Below are 22,780 nucleotides of genomic sequence, written 5' to 3'. Positions count from 1 at the left end.
ATGAACTAAGGCTAAGAAGGCAGTTTTCCTGAGTTCTAAACCCTATGTCTGTCACATACTTGCCATAGGTCCTGGGCCAAGTAATTTAGGCTCTGATCCAACAAAGAGCTGTGCGCACAGGAGCCTGCATGAAAGTAAATTGTCAAACTATACTGAGAACTTTGAGACAGAATTTATGGCCTTGATTGTTCAGTTTCCCCATTTGTAAAATATGGATAACAATGTGTACTTACTTAACATGTACTCTGATAATTCATTAATGTTTGAAGAGTGTTTTGGAAAAGGGTCCTACTGTATGTTCTATAAATAGGTTTCAGAGTGGTAGTTTTCCCCCTACAGTTACTCTCACCTTCTTGTCAACTGTTTTAAATGGGCCACCCTCATTACCACTACAAAAGTGATTTTTCCTCCCTCATTGTCTCATTAGACTAACCCCCCACTTGGTAAGGCAACTCCCATCTTTTCATGTACTCTCTCTCTCTATATATATATTTACCTGCTACTGTATTTTCCACTCCATGCATCTGATTAAGTGGGTTCTAGCCCATGAAAGCTTATGCCCAAATAAATTTACTAGTCTCTAAGGTGCCACAAAGATTCCTTGTTGTTTTCATTCTAGCTGGTAACACTGGATACTTCAGGGGGTTGATTCTGTGCATATAGTCCTAAAAAGTAATTATTAATACTTATTTCATTTGGCACTCTGTTTAAAAGTGCTTTTCTAATATCACTAACTAGTTAAGAAAAGCAGTACTTGTGGCACCTTAGAGACTAACGCATTTATTTGAGCATAAGCGTTTGTGAGCTACAGCGAATACAGACTAACACAGCTGCTACTCTGAAACCTAACTAGTTAAGCTATTTTTAAAATGTCACTGCACCTTCACCTGTTGTTGCTATTTAGACTTTGTTATGCACTGTGTTCATATTTCCAAGTGAAAATTTAATTATATGGCATGTTCCTTGCTAGTATACTGGTTCCCTGCAAAATTAAGATCTAATCTTGCACAACACTTAATACTGGAGGTAGTAAGCCCTCTGTTTAGTAGTTGTTGTTTTGCAGGATTGAGGCGTTAGAAAACTGCACTGAAAAGAGCTAACAACGTCTTGTTGGAAAATCTTTGTCTTTACAAAAGATCATAGCTATAACCTTCTCTCCCGTTCTTTGGATGCTTCAGGACTGGCACTATACATGGAACAGTCCTGTGGCTGAAGCACAGGGATGTGAAGTCATGACCCCAGCAGCAGAGACAGAAGTCCACCTATCCCTCTGCAACCAAGCTGGAGTATGCACTCCTCCTGCCTGCTGCTATCCCAGCGCTTCTCCTGTTTTGCTGGAGGTGCTCTTGGGCAGGTCACCGTCACTGGCACTCTGTGCTTCAGCTTCCTCCGCTGTGAGAGGGGGGCTGGTCCCCTCACAGGGAGCAGGGGCTCCTCACGTAGGTGGGGCTATCATGCATGCAGGCCACTGCCACCAGCACCAGCGAGCGCAGGAGTAGGGCTGGCTCCTGTGGCGGTGGGCGGGGCAGATGGAACGCTGCCGGCCAGGGGGAGGAGTCTCTGCACCGAGGCCCGCCCACCCCGCGGGGACACTCAGAACGAGGCCCGGAGGGGTGGGTACCTTTGCTGCTGGTGCCGTGTTTCCCCGCGGCGTCGGGGGACGTGTGGGGGAGACACAGACATGGCCGCCTCCTCGCTGCTGGGCTGCGGCCGGGCCGTGACTCTCAAGGTAAGCGGCGGGGCTGATGCTCTCCCGTGGGCGGGGGTAGGAGGGGCACAAACACCGGTCCCCGCTTGGCCGGCTCGAGTGAGTGGGCCTTCCCGTTCAAATCAACTCAGGGCTGCGGCTCCTGTTTGGGGCGCATGCGCCAGAACTCAGCCACGCCCCCCCCGCCTTTGCGCACACCGTCCCAAGGGGCCCGTGACTCCTCGGGCGGGGGCGCAAGGACAGTAGCAATTACGCATGCGTCCGGGCTCTGCCGCCACTCCAGTCGCCCGGGGTCAGTTTCCCTGGCTGGGGGAGAGGCGGAGTGTGGCTAGTGCGCATGCGTCATGTTCTCTGTGCTTCACCTTCCCAGAGGGAGCCTGGACACAGTGAGGGAGGGGTGGGGCACCATAGGTGCTGCGCATGCGTTTGTGGGTGCGGCTGGGCGGGTCGGGCCTGTGCATGTGCTGGGAGGGCTCAGCCTTCTGCCCACCCGGAGGAGGGAGTCTGAGGCTGCTGCCCCTTGTGCTGGACGGGCGGGGCAGTGCTGTGGCAAGAGGCCGCTCTGCTCTGGAGCCAAGGGGGGCCAACTTTCTACCTGCACAAAACTGAACACCACTACCCTGCCCCCCCGCTCACTCCATCTCGGCCCCCTTTACCCCCACCCCGCTTGCTGTTTTCACCCTCACTTGCTCATTTTCACGGGGTTGGGGTGTGAGGGCTCCAGCTGGGGGTGTGGGCTTTGGGGTGGGGATGAGGGGTTGGGGGTGCAGGAGGGTGCTCTGGGCTGGGGATGAGTGGTTTGGAGGGAGGGGGATCAGGGCTGGGGAAGGGGGTTGGGGCATGGGAGTGGGTCAGGGTTGCAGGCTTCAGGTGGTGCTTTCCTCAAGCAGCTCCTGGAAGCCGCGGCATGTCCCTTCTCCGGCTCCTATGCGGAGGCACAGCCAAGTGGCTCTGCGCTGCTCCATCTGCAGGCAGCAGCCCGCGCAACTCCCATTGGCCATGGTTCCCAGTGACAGAAAACCAGACAGCTGGCAACCCTATGTGGAGACCTGCCTGCATACAGCAGTGGTGTGGCTAGGAGCATGGAGTTGTGCTGTCCCCTTGTGGTCCCAACCAGAGTGGTGTGGCTCAGTGCCCTGCTGTAGACAGGCCTCTCTCTGCACTGGAGCCTGGCTGGAAAATCTGGAAAATGTGTTACTGCAAATTTTCAAAACATTCCAGCTTGTTTGCCTGATGGCATGCTTCAATAGCCAGGACTGCTATTGTCCCTCCTAGCAGGGCCCAGGCTCCATGTCTGGTCATGCCCACACCAGGGGAGAAAGGTGTGTCTAATACTTGTTAGCCTTCCTCCTGAAGAAAAGGCCCAGGCAGACTGGACTTCATTTGATGCAATCTGTTAGAATGGTGCTTGAAAATAGTTTCAAACATGGCTATAAGTAGGCTTGGAAGGATTAGATTTTTACCAGTAAATGTCAATATCACTGTCCATACGCAAACTGATGAAAAATATCCCATTGATAATGAGCAAAATTTATAGATAGAGAAAGTAAGAAAAAAGCTGCCTGAGAACTTATTACAGTAAAAAATCCAGTGACTTAGACTTTTAAATTAGGCTTGTTACAAATGGACTAGTGAATGAATAGTAATAACAGGTCTGAGTTATTGATTTAAGGATATTGCTTCTCTGGGGTTTTTTTTTTTTTTTTTGGCTAAGATCAATTATAGTTCTTGACGTGATGTTGACAATTTGTGTTTTAATTGTTAAAACTTTAAATTTTTAATCTCAATATCTACTGTTATTAAATAATTATTATTTGACTCCACCCCAGTTTCCTGCAACTGTGAAAATTTAAATCAATATAAAAATAAAAAATGCTTAAAAATAAACAATATTATCTGTCAACATAAAAAAAAAATTGAATTCTGCCAACCCTAGTTATAAGCTCTGCAACGAGTCTTAAATGTTTCTACACAATAATGCAAGAAACAGCTCGAGGTGAAAACAAATCTCATGCTTCAAAAAGTAAATTTACTATAATTGGCATCAGGAAGAAAATCCTACACACACATACTGTACCTCATTTTACATTTGACTGTGTGTTTAAATTGATTTTTGTCTTTCTTTAATAGGTAGTGGCTACTGCCTGACACTGAGCTAGATAGATAGGTAGTCCATGACCAGATCTCAAATTCTGTTCCATGTGCCTCAGAGATACAGAGTTGGCAAAAAACTACTGTGTATCTTTAGGCTTGGAAGGATTCGATTTTTATCAGTAAATGTCAATTTCAGTGTACACGCACAAACTGACAAAAACATTTCTATTGATGATAATGTACAGATAGGCAAAAAGTAAGAATTTATTAGTTAGATTTAAGGATATACTTTGATGTGTGATGTTTACAATTTGTGTTTTAACAGTTACAATGCTTAACTTTTTGAATCTCAACATCTACAGTCATTAAATAATTATTGTCCTACATCCCTCAGAATTTCCTGCTATTGTGAAAATTTAAATAGATAAAAATAGAAAAAAAGTTTAAAAATAAACATTATCTGCCAAAATTATTATTTTTTAAATTAATTTCTGCCAAACCTATGTATCGTTTTCTACCAAAACAGAATTGTTCACTGCTACATGCTTTAAGAGTGTAGCCCACGCTGTCAACAAACATTTGAGCTTTACTTGCTGTTTGCTTTTTCTGTTTTTTTTTTCCTTTTAGTGCAATATAACATAAACCAGGACACAGTATGGCAGAATATAAAACATGATCCAATACAGCCAAAAAGGTCATTCTGGAAGGAAACAGTGTAAACAACAAATAATTCCTCTACAGAATAAGACTATAATGCTTGAATGCATACTGGGCAGCATTACCCTGTCCCTTCTGGAAAAATGGTTAATTGATTGCGGGGAGAGTGGGGAGAGAGGAGAAGCCCTTGAAATCTTTCCAGCACAGACTGTTCAGTTTTGTCTAAACTAGAAAAAAATGAGTACTGTACCTGTATTACAGCGGCTGCACCAAACAGCTTCAGCTTTGGTCTCAAGGGGCATTTTTATCACTGTATCATGAAATTTGGGTCTAAGCATTGTTGTTGGCTGGCTGATCCAGTACGAATACTATTTTTTTTTTCCTAATATAGATGCTCTCCAGAAGTATAAATGCAAAAGGTTGTGTTTTTTGCATGTTTTATGAAATTTCTTTCTTCTTGAACAGAAAAGGATTAAAACTCAGAGGTATTTTCTTTGGGCTCAATATTTGGATAATGCCAATAATATTAGTTTTGGAAGAGCATTTTGGCCCTTTCTGTGCTACATAAATAACAGTCAGAGGCTCTGGTAACAAAATAGTTGTCCCCTGACCTGGTTTTACAGTAGGGTTTAAAATTTGCAGAGTGAGCTACAGGAAGCCATGAACGTGTGCAATTTTTAAACTTGTAAGTGCTCCATAGCTGTTTTCTTTTAAATGAAAATGAAATTTGCTACTGTGTAAGTTAAGGAACACTACTAGGTTTATTAAATTTCTAGTCCAACCCCCCTCACCCCTGCCCCCCTAAAATTCCTAAACATTTTAAAAGCAAGGAAATAAATAGTGAGGGGTAGGTAAATAAATACTTAAATGTATTCACTGTTCATAGAATCTTACATATGCATGTGTAAAATCACATTGCCCTGGCTCAGAACAGTCCTAACTGCCTGCATAGAGCTTCGCTATATGTATTTCATAACCACAGCTTTTGAGAAATTTTTGCAGTAGTTGTCTACAGTTGAAAATGTGGTACATTTTATAGACACATTGGAAACACTCTTCTGTTCTGGCAGTAGTAGTTGGGGTTGATGGTTGGAGTGCTTGTGTAGAGTTGATTGGATGTAGGTAGACGTGATCTGTATATGAGTGGTAGGTGTGGGTCTCCGATTCAAAATGGGAAAGGTGTAATGGGATTTCTAATTTATATAAGAAGCATGGATAAATTAGATTGGATTTTTTGCCCCTCCAGTCTTTTCCCCCTTCAAATTCCATCTAATATTCCAAAAGGTGTTTCTGGAATGTGTATTGAGAATAGACAGTAAAATGTGATTGTGATGGAGGACTGTTGTCTTGCCTATATACGAGAGAGTAAAAAGCACAATTTTGGAGTATCTGGCTGTCATAAACATACAGCTAAGGGTAGCATAAAATCCCTCCTTTACCTGTAAAGGGTTAAGAAACTCAGATAACCTGGTTGGCACATGACCAAAAGATACTTTCAAATCTGTGGGGGAAGGTTTTTCTTTGTGTTCTCTCGGAGCCAGAGAGGGACCAGGGGCAGGAAAAAACATCTCTTAAAACTCTGTCTGAAATGAGGTCTAGGATTACAAAAATTGTAAGTAAAGCAAGGAAAGGCGTTAGATTATCTTTTGTTTTAGCTTGTGAATTTTCCCTGTGCTAAGAGGGAGGTTTATCTCTGTTTTTTGTAACTTTAAAGTTTTGCCTAGCGGGAAATCCTCTGTGTTTTGAATCTGATTACCCTGTAAAGTTACCTTCCATCCTGATTTTACAGAGGTGCTTCTTTTACTACTTTTCTTTATAATAAAGTTCTGTTTTTAAGAATCTGATTGGGGTTTTTAGTGTGCTTAAAAACCCAAGGGTCTGGTCTGTGTTCACCTGGTTTACCTATTTGGTTGGTAGATTATTCTCAAGCCTCCCCAGGAAAGGGGGTGAAGTGGCTTGGGGGGATATTTTAAGGAAACAGGAACTCCAAGTGGTCCTTTTCCTGAATCTTTGTCTAACTCATTTGGTGGTGGCAGCAGTACCCATCCAAGGACAAGGAAGGATTTGTGCCTTGGGGAAGTTTTTAACCTAAGCTGGTAGAAATAAGCTTAGGGGGTCTTTCATGCAGGTCCCCCGCATCTGTACCCTAGAGTTCAGAGTGGGGAGGGAACCCTGACACTGGCTAATAAAGTTAAGGGGACTCCGGACCATATGAAGCAGGAGAGTCATGACTTAATAGAGTTTGTAGCCTGCAGTGGAACTGCATAAGGGGAGCTGGTCGAAACCCCAATATTTGGGTTGCCTAATGCTTTCCATTATAGAGAATGTAATGGATCCTTTTTGCAGCTTACCAGAAACCCTCACTGTTACAAAGAGCCTGGCCTGAGTTCTGAACAAGCAGCAGATATTCTGCTGCCAGACAGCTGTTATGAGAGTAGCCAGGGCAGTGGAGAGAGACTGGAGCTGGGTTCCCTCCATAACTTCTCTCCAGACCCAGCTTGTGGTTCCAGTGTCTCATGCACATACCCTCCTAGGAGCACCATTGTTGTAGGAGCCCTTCCACCTCCCAGGTGGGGAAAATGAGAGCCAGATGAGGCTCCATCCAAACCATGACCTGGATGCAGCAGTGCTTCTGTGAAGAAGAGCTCTGTAGAGCTTGAAAGCATGTCTCTCTCACCAACAGAAGTTGGACCAATGAAAGATATTACCTCACCAACCTTGTCTCTCTAAAATCCTGGGACCAACACTGCTTCATAAACACTGCATACAGATTTATGGTTGTTCATGCAACCTTAACTTGGCCTCCTTGTGCATATGCATTATGATCTTGCAGTTACATGTTCGCATACTGTCTTTTCCACAGGCTCCTCATCAGTGCACAGCTTGGATGTGCACTGGGGACAGATAACGGTAAATCTAGCAGTTCCCAAAGTGTGAGTGCTTGGCTTTGCAGCCTAATGTTTTCTTAACATTTTTGTATGTAATATAATGTAGGGTGAGTGGATGTCATGAGCATTTCTGGTCTATAATTTCATATTGTAAGAGATTCTATGAGTTGAGTGCGTTTAACTATCTAGCTTTACCTGTTTCCTTCCATACTTTTAAATGTTTGTTTAGTTTAACTGTACTATTCCTTGGTATAAGTGGTATACATAGATAGCATCAGTATTTTATCTGTATAATTTAGGAACAGGAATTTCTGATTAGTCTCTGCTGTTTCACAGAAAGTAAATCTGTGAGAGGAATCCCAATGAGATAACCGTTCCACCGTCACCTTTCTACTGCATCCAGGGAATTCACGTCAATCATCCGTCTTTGCACCTTACGGAAATCAGTAGTTAACAGTGAATCAGAAGAACACTACAGATGAAAAATCAAAGTTCTGTCTAATAAAAAAATAAGAGATTTGTTTGATTTTAATTTTGCAGACTTTACAGCTAGAAGCATGGGGACTGCGAAGCCTCTCTCCATCTCTTTCTCTCTGCACCAAATCAGAGGGCTCTGAAAAAGGTCAAGAAAAGAGTAAGATATTTATTTTTTCTTAAATTGATGGTTGTGTGCGTTTTTGTCATGTATATGAGCACATTAAAATAGGTGCACAGCTAATAGAAACTTCATTTTTTCATTTGGTATTTAACAAGAAGCAATTGAATGGCTTTTTAGTCTGTAGAATGTCCAGATTACAAATTTTAATTTAATTTAAATTTGTGACTTATTCTTCTATGTCATGAAACTATTTATAAATCTTAAGGGGGAGGGGCAATTTTATCGATTTTGATTTTCATAAACATAATCCATATCAAAGGACTCCCACACTCTGGGCACCTTTGACATACATTTAATACTCCTGGGGGAATTCTGCGCCACTGTGCAATGCAGAATTTTGCAGAAATTAATGTACGTGCAGAATTTCCTTTTCCCCACAGAAATGGGCTGCAGTGCTGCTAGCCACCACTATGGGCCGCTGGACCCACAGAACCCAGCTTGCACATAGAAGACATTGCTGGGGGGAGGGAGAGGGAGTTAGAGGTTTCCTGGCAGCTGCAGTTCCCAGCATGCCCTGAGGGAAGGAGAAGGTGGCACACAGGAAACTCTGTGCAAGCCTGGGACCAAGCATCAGGCTGTTTCTCTCTCTCTCTGGGGAGAGGGTGTCTGGGCTGGGGGGGGCAGAGCTGGGCTCTGGGGGAGGAGTGGGTGCGGGTATCTGAGCTGGGGGCCCCGTGGCTGGGCTCTGGGAGGGAGGTGGTTCAGGTGTATTGGCTGGCAGGGCCTCACGGCTGGGCTTTTGGGGGGCAGGGGTTGTGGGTGTCTGGCCCCCTGGCTTGGCTTGGGGGGTGGGGAAGAGGGCAGAAAAACAGGAACTGGGTTGTCATAGCGGTTTCTTTAACTCTCTACTCCTGGGGGCATTTTTGTGTGTGTCTGTATTGTGACAGACATACTTGCGGACAGGTATTTTGAAATAAATTACCAAAATAACTGAAACTGGCGCGATTATGTAATGTTGTTTTGACAAAAAAAATTGCAGAATTTTAAAATATTGTTCAGAGAATTTTTAATTTTTTTGGCACAGAATGCCCCCGGAAGTAATTTAAAAACAAAATGCTATAGGACCATATGAAACTGTCCAAAACAACAGCTTCCCACACACTTCATCTTATTGTCAGTCAGCAAACCAATAAAACTTAAACCCTTCACCACATGGAAATTCCACCCTCAACTGCCTCCACCTGCACTAGTTCTTATCAAACAGATGGGTTTTGCCACACGCCCATGTTAGCAAAGGACTAGTTGCAACTGGTTTATATCAGGCAAAATGTAGACCTATGTATTGTAAGCCAGGGGTTCTCAACCTTTTTCTTTCTGAGGCCCCCCTGACATGTTAGAAAAACTTCACAGCCCACCTGTGCCACAGCATCTGGTTTTCTGCATATAAACAGCAGGGCTGGCATTAAGGGGTAGCAAGCAGGGCACTGCCCGGGGCCCCAAACCACAGGGGCACCATAAAGCTAAGTTTCTAAGGCTTCTGCTTCAGATTCAGGTGGCAGGGCTCTGGGCTTCAGCCCCATGCTGTGGGGCTTCGGCTTTCTGCCCTGGGCCACAGCGAGTCTAATGCTGGTCCTGTTTGGCGGCCCCCCTGAAACCTGCTCGCGGTGGCCCTGGACCCCTGGCTGAGAACCACTGTTGTAAGCCAAACATTTCTTTCCTGCCCACCCCAGTGCAGCCAATACACCTAAAATCTTACCTGCAACAGCTAAGCTATTGGATTCCTTGGCCTCAGTTTAGCAGATTGCTGGGATCCCAGTATGAAGTGGCTTTGGCATGTGAACAAAGTGACTGTAATGAGTCTCCGAAATTCACTTTTCACCTGTAACTAGAGATGAGTATAAACTGTAAAACTTGGATCTGGACTTCAAACATTCCCCTCACAGCCTGGGACATTGGCCTCTGGTGGGTTGGGGTGTAGCCCATTATAAAGAGGGGTACTATTTGCAAGATAATGTTGGTGTTGCACTAGCACCTAGGGACCCCATTTATGGAGCAGGGCCCCATTGTGCTGGATGCTGCACAAACATGGAACAAAAAGCAGTCCTTCCCCTGAAGAGCTGGCAAACTAAGTAGAATACAGATCTGGGTTGGAACTTTGAAATACTCAGAAAGCTCAGGGATATTTGGATCATCTCTGCCTATGAGCTAAGTCAGAATCTGGACATAAATTTCAAAAGGAGAGAGCAGGATAGACTGATTTTTAAATCATGGACTTTAATCATGATTCAAATCAGTGACCAGAAAACCTTGATTTAAATAATGGCTTTTAATCTTGTTTTGCATTTATACTTTTTTAGTTATTTTCCTCAAGAAAATGATTCTCATTGGCTGTTAACTATTAAAACATGTTAATTTGCATTTAAATATAGCCATTACACTAAATTTGGTACTTTTTGCAAACCAGGAGGATACATTATTTCTATACATGTTTATTTAATCAATTATGTAGCTTAATTTATATTTATTTGGATTATTAATCTTTTACTTTGTTAGAAAAAGCCTAATGATGCATTTCTTCATAGATCATGATTACTTTTTTATTTGTGATTTGTATCGGGCTTTATTTGGATGCAAATTAAAATTAAATGCACAGAAACATTTTTAAACAGTTTTTATTAGTTAAATAAAACTACCTTTTATGTGCTGGATACATAAGAAAAAATATTTATCAAAACATGTTTTGCATATACAACTAACTTCCTTATTAAAGAAAGGAAGCATTATCTGTAGTTAGTGTATTCAACTGATTGATTTCAGAGTAACAGCCGTGTTAGTCTGTATTCGCAAAAAGAAAAGGAGTACTTGTGGCACCTTAGAGACTAACCCATTTGTTTGAGCATAAGCTTTCGTGAGCTACAGCTCACTTCATCGGATGCATCCGATGAAGTGAGCTGTAGCTCACGAAAGCTTATGCTCAAATAAATGGGTTAGTCTCTAAGGTGCCACAAGTACTCCCTTTGTTTTTGTATTCAACTGATTGTTTCTAGGTTACCAGTCCTTCAAGATTTTAGTACTAGTAGCTCTCTTTCCAGTAGAGATAAGGAGGTGTTCATACCGTTATACAAGACACTGGTGAGACCTCATCTGGAATATTGTGTGCAGTTCTGGTCTCCCATGTTTAAGAAAGATGAATTCAAACTGGAACAGGTACAGAGAAGGGCTACTAGGATGATCCGAGGAATGGAAAACCTGTCTTATGAAAGGAGACTCAAAGAGCTCGGCTTGTTTAGCCTAACCAAAAGAAGGCTGAGGGGAGATATGATTGCTATCTATAAATATATCAGAGGGATAAATACCACGGAGGGAGAAGAATTATTTAAGCTCAGTTCCAATGTGGACACAAGAACAAATGGATATAATCTGGCCATCAGGAAGTTTAGACTAGAAATTAGACGAAGGTTTCTAACCATCAGAGGAGTGAAGTTCTGGAACAGCCTTCCAATGGAAGCAGTTAGAGCAAAAGACATATCTGGCGTCAAGACTAAGCTTGATAAGTTTATGGAAGAGATGTTATGATGGGATAGCCTAATTTTGGCAATTAATCGATCTTCAACTATTAGCGGTAGATATGCCCAATGGCCTGTGATGGGATGTTAGATGGTGTGCGATCTGAGTTACTACAGAGAATTCTTTCCTGGGTGTCTGGCTGGTGAGTTTTGCCCACATGCTCAGGGTTTAGCTGATCGCCATATTTGGGGTCGGGAAGGGATTTTCCTCCAGGGCAGATTGGCAGAGGCCCTGGGGGTTTTTCACCTTCCTCTGCAACGTGTGACATGGGTCACTTGCTGGAGGATTCTCTGCACCTCAAAGTCTTCAGACCACTATTTGAGGACTTCAGGAGCTGAGACATAGGTTAGAGGTTTGTTACAGGAGTGGGTGGGTGAGATTCTGTGGCCTTCATTGTGCAGGAGGTCAGACTAAGGTCGGAAGGGACCATTATGATCGTCTAAAGTCTATGATTCTATGATTCATCCCCTCACACCTTGTCTTTGGCTTGGAAGAGGAAAATAAGCCTTCCTGTTTTTTAAACTTCTGATTGGTTTCTTAACTTTGAATGAACATTGAACTGAACTAGTTGAATAAACTGAAATAAAGATGTTCTCTCTGCACTTGGAGAAGAAGCTACTGCTGTCAAAAGCAGGTTTCGCACTTCAAACTCTCATTCCAATTGCTTCCACAAATTCAGTGATTTGACTTTCTTTAAAAGTTGGCAGCAATGTACTGCTTAATATTATATAAATGATTTTATAGATTATAGAAAGTTTGTTTTAATATAGGTTGTCACAATTTCAAATTTAATTTTAAATAGTTTTTTAAAATAAACCTGTATTTAATTTAAATTTAAAAAATTGATTTTTTTAAATCAACCGATTCTTATCCACCCTGCGATAGAGTATTTATAAAATGCTGTAATATCTAGATCCTGTCCCTTTTTTTAGTCACTTAGAGTAGAAGTTAAGCAACAATTTCAGCTACATGTTTGTAAATAAAAATTGACTAGACTAACGATCAAGGCCGTAATACTACAAAAATAATTCAGAATCTTGGACTTTTACTCCTGAGCAAAAAGTGGACTTCATGGACTTCAAGAGCATGTGCTTCTGGATCCCTTCAAAGAGTTGGGGCCAATGACCTGTATTTTTAATGTTTTCATAAAAAATGGAAACAGTTGCTTAAATGCCCTCAATCTCAGTTTAGCATTATTTTAGGAAAATACTGATCTGGATTTTATGAAAAAGTAGAAAATGATAGTATCTGATCCATAACAATCATGTTGGTTGCTTGTAATTTAAGCTTTGTACATGTATGTCAATCCCAAACTTTCCATTTTTCAGTATTTTTTAGGAGGTTAGGACTGAGCATATCTTGTTAGAAAATAACATACAGTTAGCTATTTTTATTTGTTCAACTTGTACATTGCATCTATTAGTTATTTTCTAGGCATATGCAAAATTTAAATAATTTAATAATCACACATGTCAAAGACAGATTAAAAAGAACCTGCTTGAAAAGATTTCTCCAAAACAAACTCTCCCAATCCCTAACCTTGATCTCTGAAAAAGCTTGGGAAATAAAACCTTGGATAGCCTACCCAAGAGCCTTTGCAGCCTTCCCGTCATTGATAATGCTCAGAAAAGTACAAACTTAAAATATTTTAAATCAATAGCTGCTGCCAGTTACTGTTTTGTATAGTATCTTTGTTTTGAAGCATGGTTTTGGTATAATTATTGTTTTATGTATATTTTTATATGGTATTTTTAGGGTTGTCATCACTGTAGTATCATAGCATCAATTTCTGGAATCTCTAACTCTTGTAAGCCTCTGGATAGTGTAGAAAAAGACCAATTAGGACATCTTCCTTTGAGTACATGATTATTCCATCCAGTGTATTTTATTGGTGGTAAAAATACATAGAACACAGCCTGATTTTTCAGATCCCAGCTTGAGGAGGTGTGAAAATCTTCTTTGCCTTAATAAAATGAACACATTTGTTGTGGAAATCACTGATGGAACAAAAATGACATTTCCATATTCTATTTTTCTGAAAATGAATACATTTTAAACTGGTTCTACTAGTCCTGCTGGCTGCTGTTTTCTATCATTTAGAGTCTCTGCTGATGATACCACTGCTATGTTTATCTTCTAAGTCACTCATGAGGATAATATGTCCATGCCAGCCACTGAAAGGGACATGTTATCGTTCCAACAGAGCCAGTTCAGTTCAATGTTAGTTGAGTGCATCCTGTGGTACAAAGCTGGAAGCACCTCAATATTGCTAGTCAAAAAGCTTGGTAATATAGCCACTGACTTCGCGAAAATGCTCTTCTGCTCAGTGTCGAACTAAACTTCTATACCATTAATAATTTGATCGCATGGTTAATGATATATGCTGACAAATATAATATTTCACTCTTCACTGAATTTTAAATCATAATCTTTTTTTCCAGTCTTTAATGATGCACAGTATTAATACTCCATTTGAGTGATTTCAGTATTGCTGCTGCCTTCTTTTGTTCAGTTTCTAAAGACTTCCCAGCATGAATACAACTCCAGCTTTTGCTCTGTTTATATTCCCCACCCCAGCCACCACGGACTCTTGTGTTTACATTGCCACGTCCTGTGTATTTAATACAAATCTTTTTATATTTGAATAAACTTTCTCAAATATCAGTGACAATGCCTGTAGACCATGGTGTCTGGGTTGATGACCCAGTATTTGATTTTGCTGTGCCTTACATAAAAATAATTTCAGAAACACAAACTTTAAGTTAATAATACCTATATAATAAATCAGTATTTAACTTAAACTACTGTATTTGAAATATAAATAAAAGAACAATATTTCTCTTCATGAAATGTTTTTAATTTCATGCATCTGTGACTTCTCTAATGTCTTAACTCGCATGTTGCTGAAGGCTTAACTGTACTCGGAATCGCTTATTTCTCATACATCCTAATTAATCTCCATAACTAAAACTGGTGGAAAAAGTATGTATAGAAATAATCAATACCCTGTGAACTATGTGGTACGGTTAGATCCAAGTTATGCAGCATAGACTTCCAAGTTATGAGGCAGAGCTACATTAAACTACACACCAAAGTGGGAATCGTGCAGCTATTTGTGGGAGTAGTGGGAGAGTTTAGTAGTGCTGCATGGCAGCTGCCAGCTCTTCCTGAAGCTCTCCCTGTCCTCACAAGAATAGTCTCTGTCACTGGTCTTCCACTCCTCCAGCAGACCACACAATCTGCCTTGAGTACCTAAGGCCCACGGGTGGGTAACAGTTTAGAAGTTACTGCTTTCTTTCCAGCGCCCCAATTGGGACAGTAACATTTAGTGGAGGTACCCACGTCTACTCAGAGAAAGAGTGGGCTGGCTGGCAATTTCTCTTAGTTTGCTACCGTCCCCAGTATGGAATAATCAGAGAGCCGATGACAGGATCAGGAAATCCACTGAAACGTCCACGTGGAGAAATCCCAGCACAGAGAAACAGACAGAGAGGAAGAAGGCAGGAAGGCAAAATAGCAAGTGGAGAAGCTCAAGAACAGGAAGGGGCAGCATTTTGTGGCTGTGCATCACACAAACAAGGTTTTATGTAACAATTCAGCAGGTAAATTATGGGGACACTTTTACAGCCAGTTATTTTATACTGTATATGAGGTCTTGAACAAGGGAGAGACCTGTAGCCATCTAAACATCATTCATGAGTTATCCCTCTGTTGCTTATGAAGATAGCTATTCTGTTGTGATGGTTATCAGAATGATCACTCAGTAGTTCGTGTTCTTTGTTGTCTTGTTCTTAGGTTTATATCTATCACTGTAGTATCTGAGTACCTCACATGTGGCAATGAATTTATTCTAACACCCTTGTGAAATAGGAAGATATATTTTTCCCCCCTTTACTCATGGGGAGCTGAGGCACAGAGAAAGACAGTGACATTGCAGAGCTGTCACAAGAATTCAGACTCAGCAAGGAATAAAAGCCAGATCTCATATGAGTTCCAGTCCTAGCAGTAAAGAATGTCTGATGCTAAGTAGAGTTCAGATATATGCACAATATAGAAAAGGTAACTGTCTGTTCCAGGGTTGTGCAATTAGTGAAATTACACTTTCAAATTTGATTTTTATACCAGAGCAGTTCAGAAACTTAACGTTGGATGTTTAGGAACTCCAAATTAACAGGAGTGTCAGAAATTATAATAATCCTCTTTATGCCATTTCCTAGATGTGGTGGCACCTCAGGAGAGCACCAAACTGCTGGCCACCAAAACAACAGTTGAATTCCCTAAAAAGTTGTTTCCTAGTTCTCACCCACCATCTGCAAATCAAGGTGAAACCAAGACCATAGCTAGTACTAGCACTGATGAAGCTGTAAAGCTAACGGATGAAGAGGTGAGGAAATTCTTGTCAAGAAAAACTTTGGTAGCATTTCCTGAGCGAGTAACACTTTCCTCACTTGAGGGAAAGGCTTCTATAACGAGAGGAGGGTTGAGCAAGAAGTTGGCTGAGAAAGAGTCTTCATCCAGCTCCGAATCAGATTCTAGCTCTGATTCTGATGAAGAAGATAGCGCCTCAGGAGTTGCCACTAAAACCAGAGTAGAGTTTCCAAGACACGATCCCTTCTTTTTTGAGAACAGAACGGTGAAGGTAATGACATTGGCAGACAAGAGCTTGTCCCAGAAAGGAGATAAAGAATATATACCTAAGAAGAAGCCTTACAGACCAGAAATTGAGGCGCCTCACATCAAGCAGGTGGAGTCTGGTAAAACAGCAACAGCCAACAGTAAAATATTAAAGTCAGAAACAAGAAAACCTTCCATGAAACAAAGCCTAAAAGGGACAGATTTGCAGAAGTCCATCTCAAAAACACAGGCTGAAGAAAGCCAAAAGCTGACCGCCGTCAGACTTAAGGAACCTAGGCACTTGGCGGAGACTCCCATTGGAGCCCCACCAGCAGCAGCACAGCCAAAAGTTCCGCCAGAGCCTCAGCAAGAAGTGGAGCAAAAGCTGACTTTATTGAGATGGGAAGAAACCGAGACAAGGGAGGTACAGGAGACTGAGACAAAAGAAAAAGCTGCTCCTAAACTACAAGAGGAGTTTTTGAAGGAGACACCGTTCATGGTAAACACTACAACAGAGGAGATCATTCAAGAAGCTGGATCTCAGACTGAAGAGCAAGGCACTATACAGGGTACAGCTTTAAATTGTTTGAACTATATTGGTTCTTCTGGGGCTGGGGCTTGAAATAACATTTTAAATTATATCTACAATATCAACTCCTTTGATCTGGATTCTCCATATTCTGTTATAAAGCTAGCTGATATAGCACATTGTGGAGGAAAGAGTCACACCTTGGTGATAAATTCTTGCTGTCATCATGTGTACTTATGTTGAAAAACTTTCTCTCTCCTTTTTAATATGCAGCTTCTAGTTAGGATGGTGGAAGGAAACATATTTTTTTATCTCATTGTACTTATTTTTTTCCTAAAATCAACATTATACTTGTTAACAGGTAAGGTAACCACGCTTGTTTCAGTTTCGAGGGACTGTTCTGGTTGGTCATAGCCTGTTGTCATAAAATCAGGATTTTGTTGCAGTTTCAGTAGAACCACATTGAAGACAGCCAGCGACCTCTGCCCAACCTCTGGATTCTTCCCCTTTTCTTCCTGTCTAACTTCTGCGTACAAACCCAGTAGCTGCCTTTCTGCTGAGCTGAATGTGCCACCATCCCATTGCACAGATGCTGCCACCGCCTCCCCCAATTTTGCCATACCACAGATTGCAACAGATTTGGGTAGCATAGGAGGATCACAGGAGCAGGAGTTGGCTATGCGACCGGCGGACTTGTAAGGTGAGCAATACGTAAGGCCAGCAAAGGACCCAACGAAATCAATAAGATAGCCAGGGGAGAAAGGGGGCACTGATGTCTCTCTCTATCACACATCATGCCTTCCCCAAATCATCTCCCAGACACACATCTGTGTCTCGCCTAACCTTCCTGGTTATAACTGGTCTCCTTAAACAATTCAGTTTCCCACCCACAAGTTGCATGAATCCCACACCATCAGCCCCCCCTGCCAGATACTTCCTGTGTTCCCCGTAGTCCAATAAAAGAAAAAATTTCTCCATCCCAATTTGTTCAACACCTTCTGTGGTGCATTCTTTTCTTCCTCCATCCCATGAGAATGTTAGGTGTCCTGTTTTTGACGTTCAAAAATCTGGCTACCATTTTGCTAGCACACTTAGTTTAAAGAACCTGCCTATTTGCAAGGCTGAAAACACAAATAAGGCTATTTGCAAGATCACAATTATTTGCAAGAGCCTTAGATGACAAGTAATGCTTTTTGCATGTCAATTTTCAGGAGACAGTGCTGAGCAAAAGGGGTGCAGGTTTTATTTAAAGGAAAAATCAACCACTAATTTGACCTACCTTCAGCATTAGAATCCAAGGATATTTCCTCAACATTTTTAAAATACAATCACTGTTATGATTAACCTTGCCAACTTTTTGCCCTTCTGCACATCCAGTGGAAGGAGCTTCTGAAAGCTGTAAAACACCTTTCCCTACGTTTGTCTATATTTGATGCTTCTCTCTTTCCCAACAATACTATCCTTAGAGAGCCAAGCCCTGTAGCCTCAGTCACTCCCCTCAGTAGTTAACAACTAGAAAGTAATTAGAAAATTAAAGGAATGGGTCTAGTTAACCTCTGGTGAGTTGGAGAAAGACTTTATTGCAAAATGCACTGCTGCATCAAAGTGAAGTATGAACCATTTTCTTAACTAGTTCGTATTTTAAACAGTGGCCTGGATTCTGCTTTCACTCATTAGAGTGAATCTAGAGTAACTTCATTGAAGTAAATGGAGGAGCCACTTCTTGTTTAAATAGATGTAACTGAGCAAAATCTCGTTTTCATTTAACGATTTTATGGGGACCCTTTCGCCCCCTACCCGCCTCCCTTTTGCTGGTCTTTTTTTATAAACAGATGAGCAATAGTTAACAGTACTGGTCACAGATTTTGTGTAACCTACACTTCCTTCCTGTTTCTGCATTCTTTCATTTATCTGAAAACGCAGCAACCAGACCAACTTGCAAGACATATTGTACATTTTTCCTACTTAGAAATCTGTACTTTAAATTAGCTTCATCCCACAAAGTGGAATAGGAATGCTAAACATTCATCAAAACAAATGTGCCATTAGCTGTTGGTAAGTAAAATTACCAGCAAAGTAACTCAGAAGTGTACCTCCAACTCACTTAACAAGGACATCATGTGAAAAGCTCATTCTGCTTGAGAGAGAGTGTATATGAAGTTTGATGTATGGGGGAAGAATTCAGGAATAAAGTCTTCTTTTGAGGAACCAAGTGCAGTGCAGTGCATCGTGGGCAAGAAAAAATTGTCTGCTCTTTCCTGAGCATCCATCTCTTGATTTAGAAGGACCCTGTCTTGCAGGTTGACTGTACTATTTCCTAAGCTTGCTTATTCTTGGAGCTCTTTCCAGCAGAGATTGCAACACCTGGTTCAAATATGTATGTAGTGGTTTCTGTTGTGAGATATGCCCTGCTAGGAACTGAATAGAAGGCACTAGATTGTTTGCCTTCATAGTTCTACCTGCCATTTAAACAAAATTGTGATTTGTTACACTTGCAAGAGTCTCAGTTATAAAATGCAACAGATACATGTGTTGAAACATATGGTATCACTGCACCAAAATAGAAAGATTAAAGAGAAAACACAATGTTCTATTTCTTGCTTATTTTTCTGGGAGACTGTCACATTATGAAAGAAACAAATAACTGTAGAAGGTAAAGTTTTTGATATAAAATAAACAAATACAAACCACTGTGTACAAGTGGCACAAACTTTTATTGCTAGATCGCACTTAAATTTCTTTCTGACTGTCAACCCTTTTTATATAAAAATACAGGCTAGCATAAGAAATATGTTTTGCTTTTCTTCTTGCGCTGGAAAAAATTTTCTCACAATTTCCCTGTATGGTAAAGTGAATTGAACAGTAATGTTGTTATAAAAGATCTTATTTAGATTAGTGTATTCTTTCTAAAGTACAAAAATTAATGCCCGCTTCAGTATATATGGTATCAGAAATTTAAGCTTTTTATTATTCATTCAGAATTATCTCTTTAGAAAAGAAAGCCAGTGTGAGGCTTTGAAAAGAATAAAGAGTACACAAGAAATTTCATAATGTGGGGGAGAGGGGATTAAAATATAAAGTCCTTGATATATTTTCTGATGCAGCCACAGTTGAAATAATTTGTGGAAATCCTTTTTGTAACTAAGTTTTTATTAGAAAATATCATCAGCTTAACTTGTTTTAATGTCCTTATTTTGTGGTCTGACATGATAGATAGAGGTAAATGTGTAATTAATGCTCTTTTGCATCTCTTGGCTTGCTAAGTGTCACATAATGTTCTGGCTGTGGGGAGAACCAGGTAGTAAAGCTAAGTGACATTAAGTATATACTAGGCAACATTCAGGAGAGACCAACTCATTTCCATGAATAGTAAATCATTTGTGTGTTGAAATAAAAACACTGTTGCTAATGTTTTCCACTGTAAGGGAGTCATATATTTGGAATCCTGTGGTAGTTGATTCAAGTAATCTGTTGTTCTGTCTTTTCAATTAAAGATGCATGATGTGCTTCCTTGGTATTTTATAAGATACAAACAGAAGTTTAGCAACTTTATCCTTACACCAGGGGTGGGCAAACTTTTTGACCCGAGGACCACATCTGGGTGGAGAAATTGCGTGCAGGGCCATGAATGTAGGGCTGGGGCAGGTGGCTGGGGTATGGGAGGGAATGTGGTGTGCAGGAAGGGGCTAAAGGCAAGGGGTTGGGGAAGAGGAGGGGTGCGGGATGTACAAGGGGGCTCAGGGAAGGGGGTTGGGGTGCAGGATGGGGTACACAGTGTGGGAGGGGGCTCAGGGCAGTGGTGCAGGGAGGGGTGCAGAGTACGGGAAGGAAGCTTAGGGCAGGGGGTTGGAGTGCAGGCAGGGTGCGGCAGGGGGTTGGGGTGCAGGCAGGGGGCTGAGGGCAGGGAGTTTGGGTGCAGGAGGGGTTCGGTGTGCGGGCTCCAGCCTGGCGCCGCTTACCTGGAGCTGCTCCAGGGTGGCAGCGGCACGCGCCAGGGCAGAGTCCCTGCCTGCCCTGGCCCCGCGCCATTCCGGGAGGCGGCTGGCACCACGTCCCTGAGGGAGGGAGTGCAGAGGGCTGAGTGTGCAGCCCTTGCCTGTGGATACCTCCCCTGAACTCCCATTGGCTGTGGTTCCCTGTTCCTGGCCAATGGGAGCTTCGGGGGAGGTACTCATAGCAAGGGCAGTGCGCTCAGCCCTCTGCACCTTCTCCTTCAGGGGCAGCAGGGACGTGGTACTAGCCACTTCCTGGAGCGGTGCGGGGCTCGTGGCACCACGGGGGGTGGCAATCCCGTGGGCCAGATCCAAAGCCCTGAGGGGCCGGATCTGGCCCGCAGGCTGTAGTTTGCCCACCCCTGCCTTACACTGTAGCGGCTGACTTTTTTTTTTTCTTGTTTCAATGAATGAGGAGCCTCCAACTGTATGGAACTGATGCAGTCAGAAAGAATGTTATCTCTGTTTTGGCATAACCAGGTTCACTAGTCTTCTTTTTGTTCCACAGAGACCAAAACAGCTTCTGCATCTGCACAGGAGGAATTTGATAATTCTACCTACAAGAACCTCCAGCATCACGAATATAATATGTATACCTTTGTGGATTTTGATGTGGAGCTCTCAAAATTCAGACAGCCTCAGCCATCTTCTGGAAGGCTGTCACCGAGGCACTAAAAGAGCCAAGATGAAAAGAAATGTTGAATCTTATTTGAATGAATTGCTCTGACACTGCTGCGTTGTCTATATTGTAAAAAATAAATAAACTTGCAGTAACTTATGCTGATGGTTTTGATGAGGACTTCTTGTTTATCACAGTCACTTTGTGTTAGAGTTCATTAGCGAGTTACAAATTAGTCACCCTGACTTCTTCATAATTAGCTTTTCTAGATCCCAGTGCATATTGACACAAGATGTAGTCTAAGTTAGAGGTGGCCAAACTGTGGCTCACAAGACACATGCGGCTCTTTTACAGTTTAAAGTGCGGCTCACCGAGGGGCCCTCCCCCATTCTCCACCTATCATGCTGGGGGGAGGAGCTCAGGCTTCTGCTCTGTAGTGGGGTGATGGGGGTAGGGGTTTCTGCCCTGCAAAGAGGGAAGTCTCAGGACTTCAACCTTGTGGGAGGTATCTGCCGGTGATCAGGGCTTCGGCAGGAGCAGGGCTGAAGCCCCAAGCCCCGACTCCCTGCTGGGCTGAAGCCCCAAGACACCCCACCTCCCCACGAGGCAGAAGCCTCTAGCCCCACCACCACGATGCAGGGTTGAAGTCCTGCTCTGGCTGGCGCTCCCCAGCTCTCAAACTTCTGAAGATTGTTGTATGCAGCTCAGAGGGTCAGTATGTTTGGCCACCCCTGGTCTAAGCTGACACCTAACATTTGATATGTAATCTGATTCTAAACTTTGGCCTTTATCCTGCCCTCTGATTCACAGCACTGTTTATTTTGAAGGAAATTAATGAATGTACATCTGTTTTTCCATTATATGCCTCTCTGTATTATTATTATTTATTAATTTTATTACTTTTATTCTGCTAGTGTCCACATTGTGATTGTCTTCTTGTATGAAGAGAACATCACTGCTTTAAAGAGCTTATGCATGATGTGAGGACTAAAGCCTTTGGTTGAAGATGGGGCTATGGTAAAGAATATCCTTGTTGATAGAAGCATTTGAATATAAATTTTCCTTATATCCTTACATAACATACAAAATTGAGACACTCCTAGAAATTGTAATAGAGCAAATGAGGGGGCACCCATAAATCTGATTAATTACAGCTTTAGTTGATTTTAGTTCATTCTATGCAGGTTCTCTGAAAAAAATCAAGCTATTTAATATTTAAGGGAACATCAGTTGGACAATTCTTAATCCATTACATTGCATCAATTAAACTTTTAGGGGTATTATCTCCATATGTATGAGAATTGAATATTTAATAATTAAAGCAACAGTGATAGTGTAAATCAGTAACTCCTTGTGCTGATAGGGTAGGAGCTTTGGTGCATAGCATTGGGACCATATTTAAATTCCTACTGTTCTTTCAGAATAAAAATAAAAGTAGCTGTTGGGTCTCACTTAATCTATGAAAAATGTGCTGTGATGGGAGAAAAGTAGTCTTCATTTCATAAATCCTGTGT

The 22,780-nt window shown here is 42.0% G+C and overlaps 1 protein-coding gene across 2 annotated transcripts; it reads left to right on the top strand.

Annotated features, from left to right (window-relative positions):
- Nucleotides 1-1,423: 1,423 nt before the first annotated feature.
- Nucleotides 1,424-21,409, top strand: NDUFV3 (NADH:ubiquinone oxidoreductase subunit V3). 2 transcript variants are annotated; one of them, XM_074969461.1, is made up of 4 exons: nucleotides 1,424-1,729; nucleotides 7,888-7,981; nucleotides 15,730-16,695; nucleotides 17,102-17,601. In XM_074969461.1, the coding sequence occupies exons 1-4, from the start codon at nucleotides 1,682-1,684 to the stop codon at nucleotides 17,119-17,121; spliced, it is 1,128 nt and encodes a 375-aa protein (XP_074825562.1). In that variant the 5' UTR covers nucleotides 1,424-1,681; the 3' UTR covers nucleotides 17,122-17,601. The 2 variants fall into 2 exon arrangements, with proteins under 2 accessions (XP_074825562.1, XP_074825556.1); XM_074969455.1 differs by lacking the exon at nucleotides 17,102-17,601 and adding an exon at nucleotides 21,156-21,409 and having other exon boundaries at nucleotides 1,425-1,729.
- Nucleotides 21,410-22,780: the final 1,371 nt, after the last annotated feature.

The sequence above is a fragment of the Natator depressus genome, chromosome 1 (assembly GCF_965152275.1).
Source record: "Natator depressus isolate rNatDep1 chromosome 1, rNatDep2.hap1, whole genome shotgun sequence".
NCBI classification, from domain to species: Eukaryota; Metazoa; Chordata; order Testudines; family Cheloniidae; genus Natator; species Natator depressus.
Note: the sequence above shows the minus strand (reverse complement) of the source record. Positions and strands in the feature narration are given on the sequence as shown.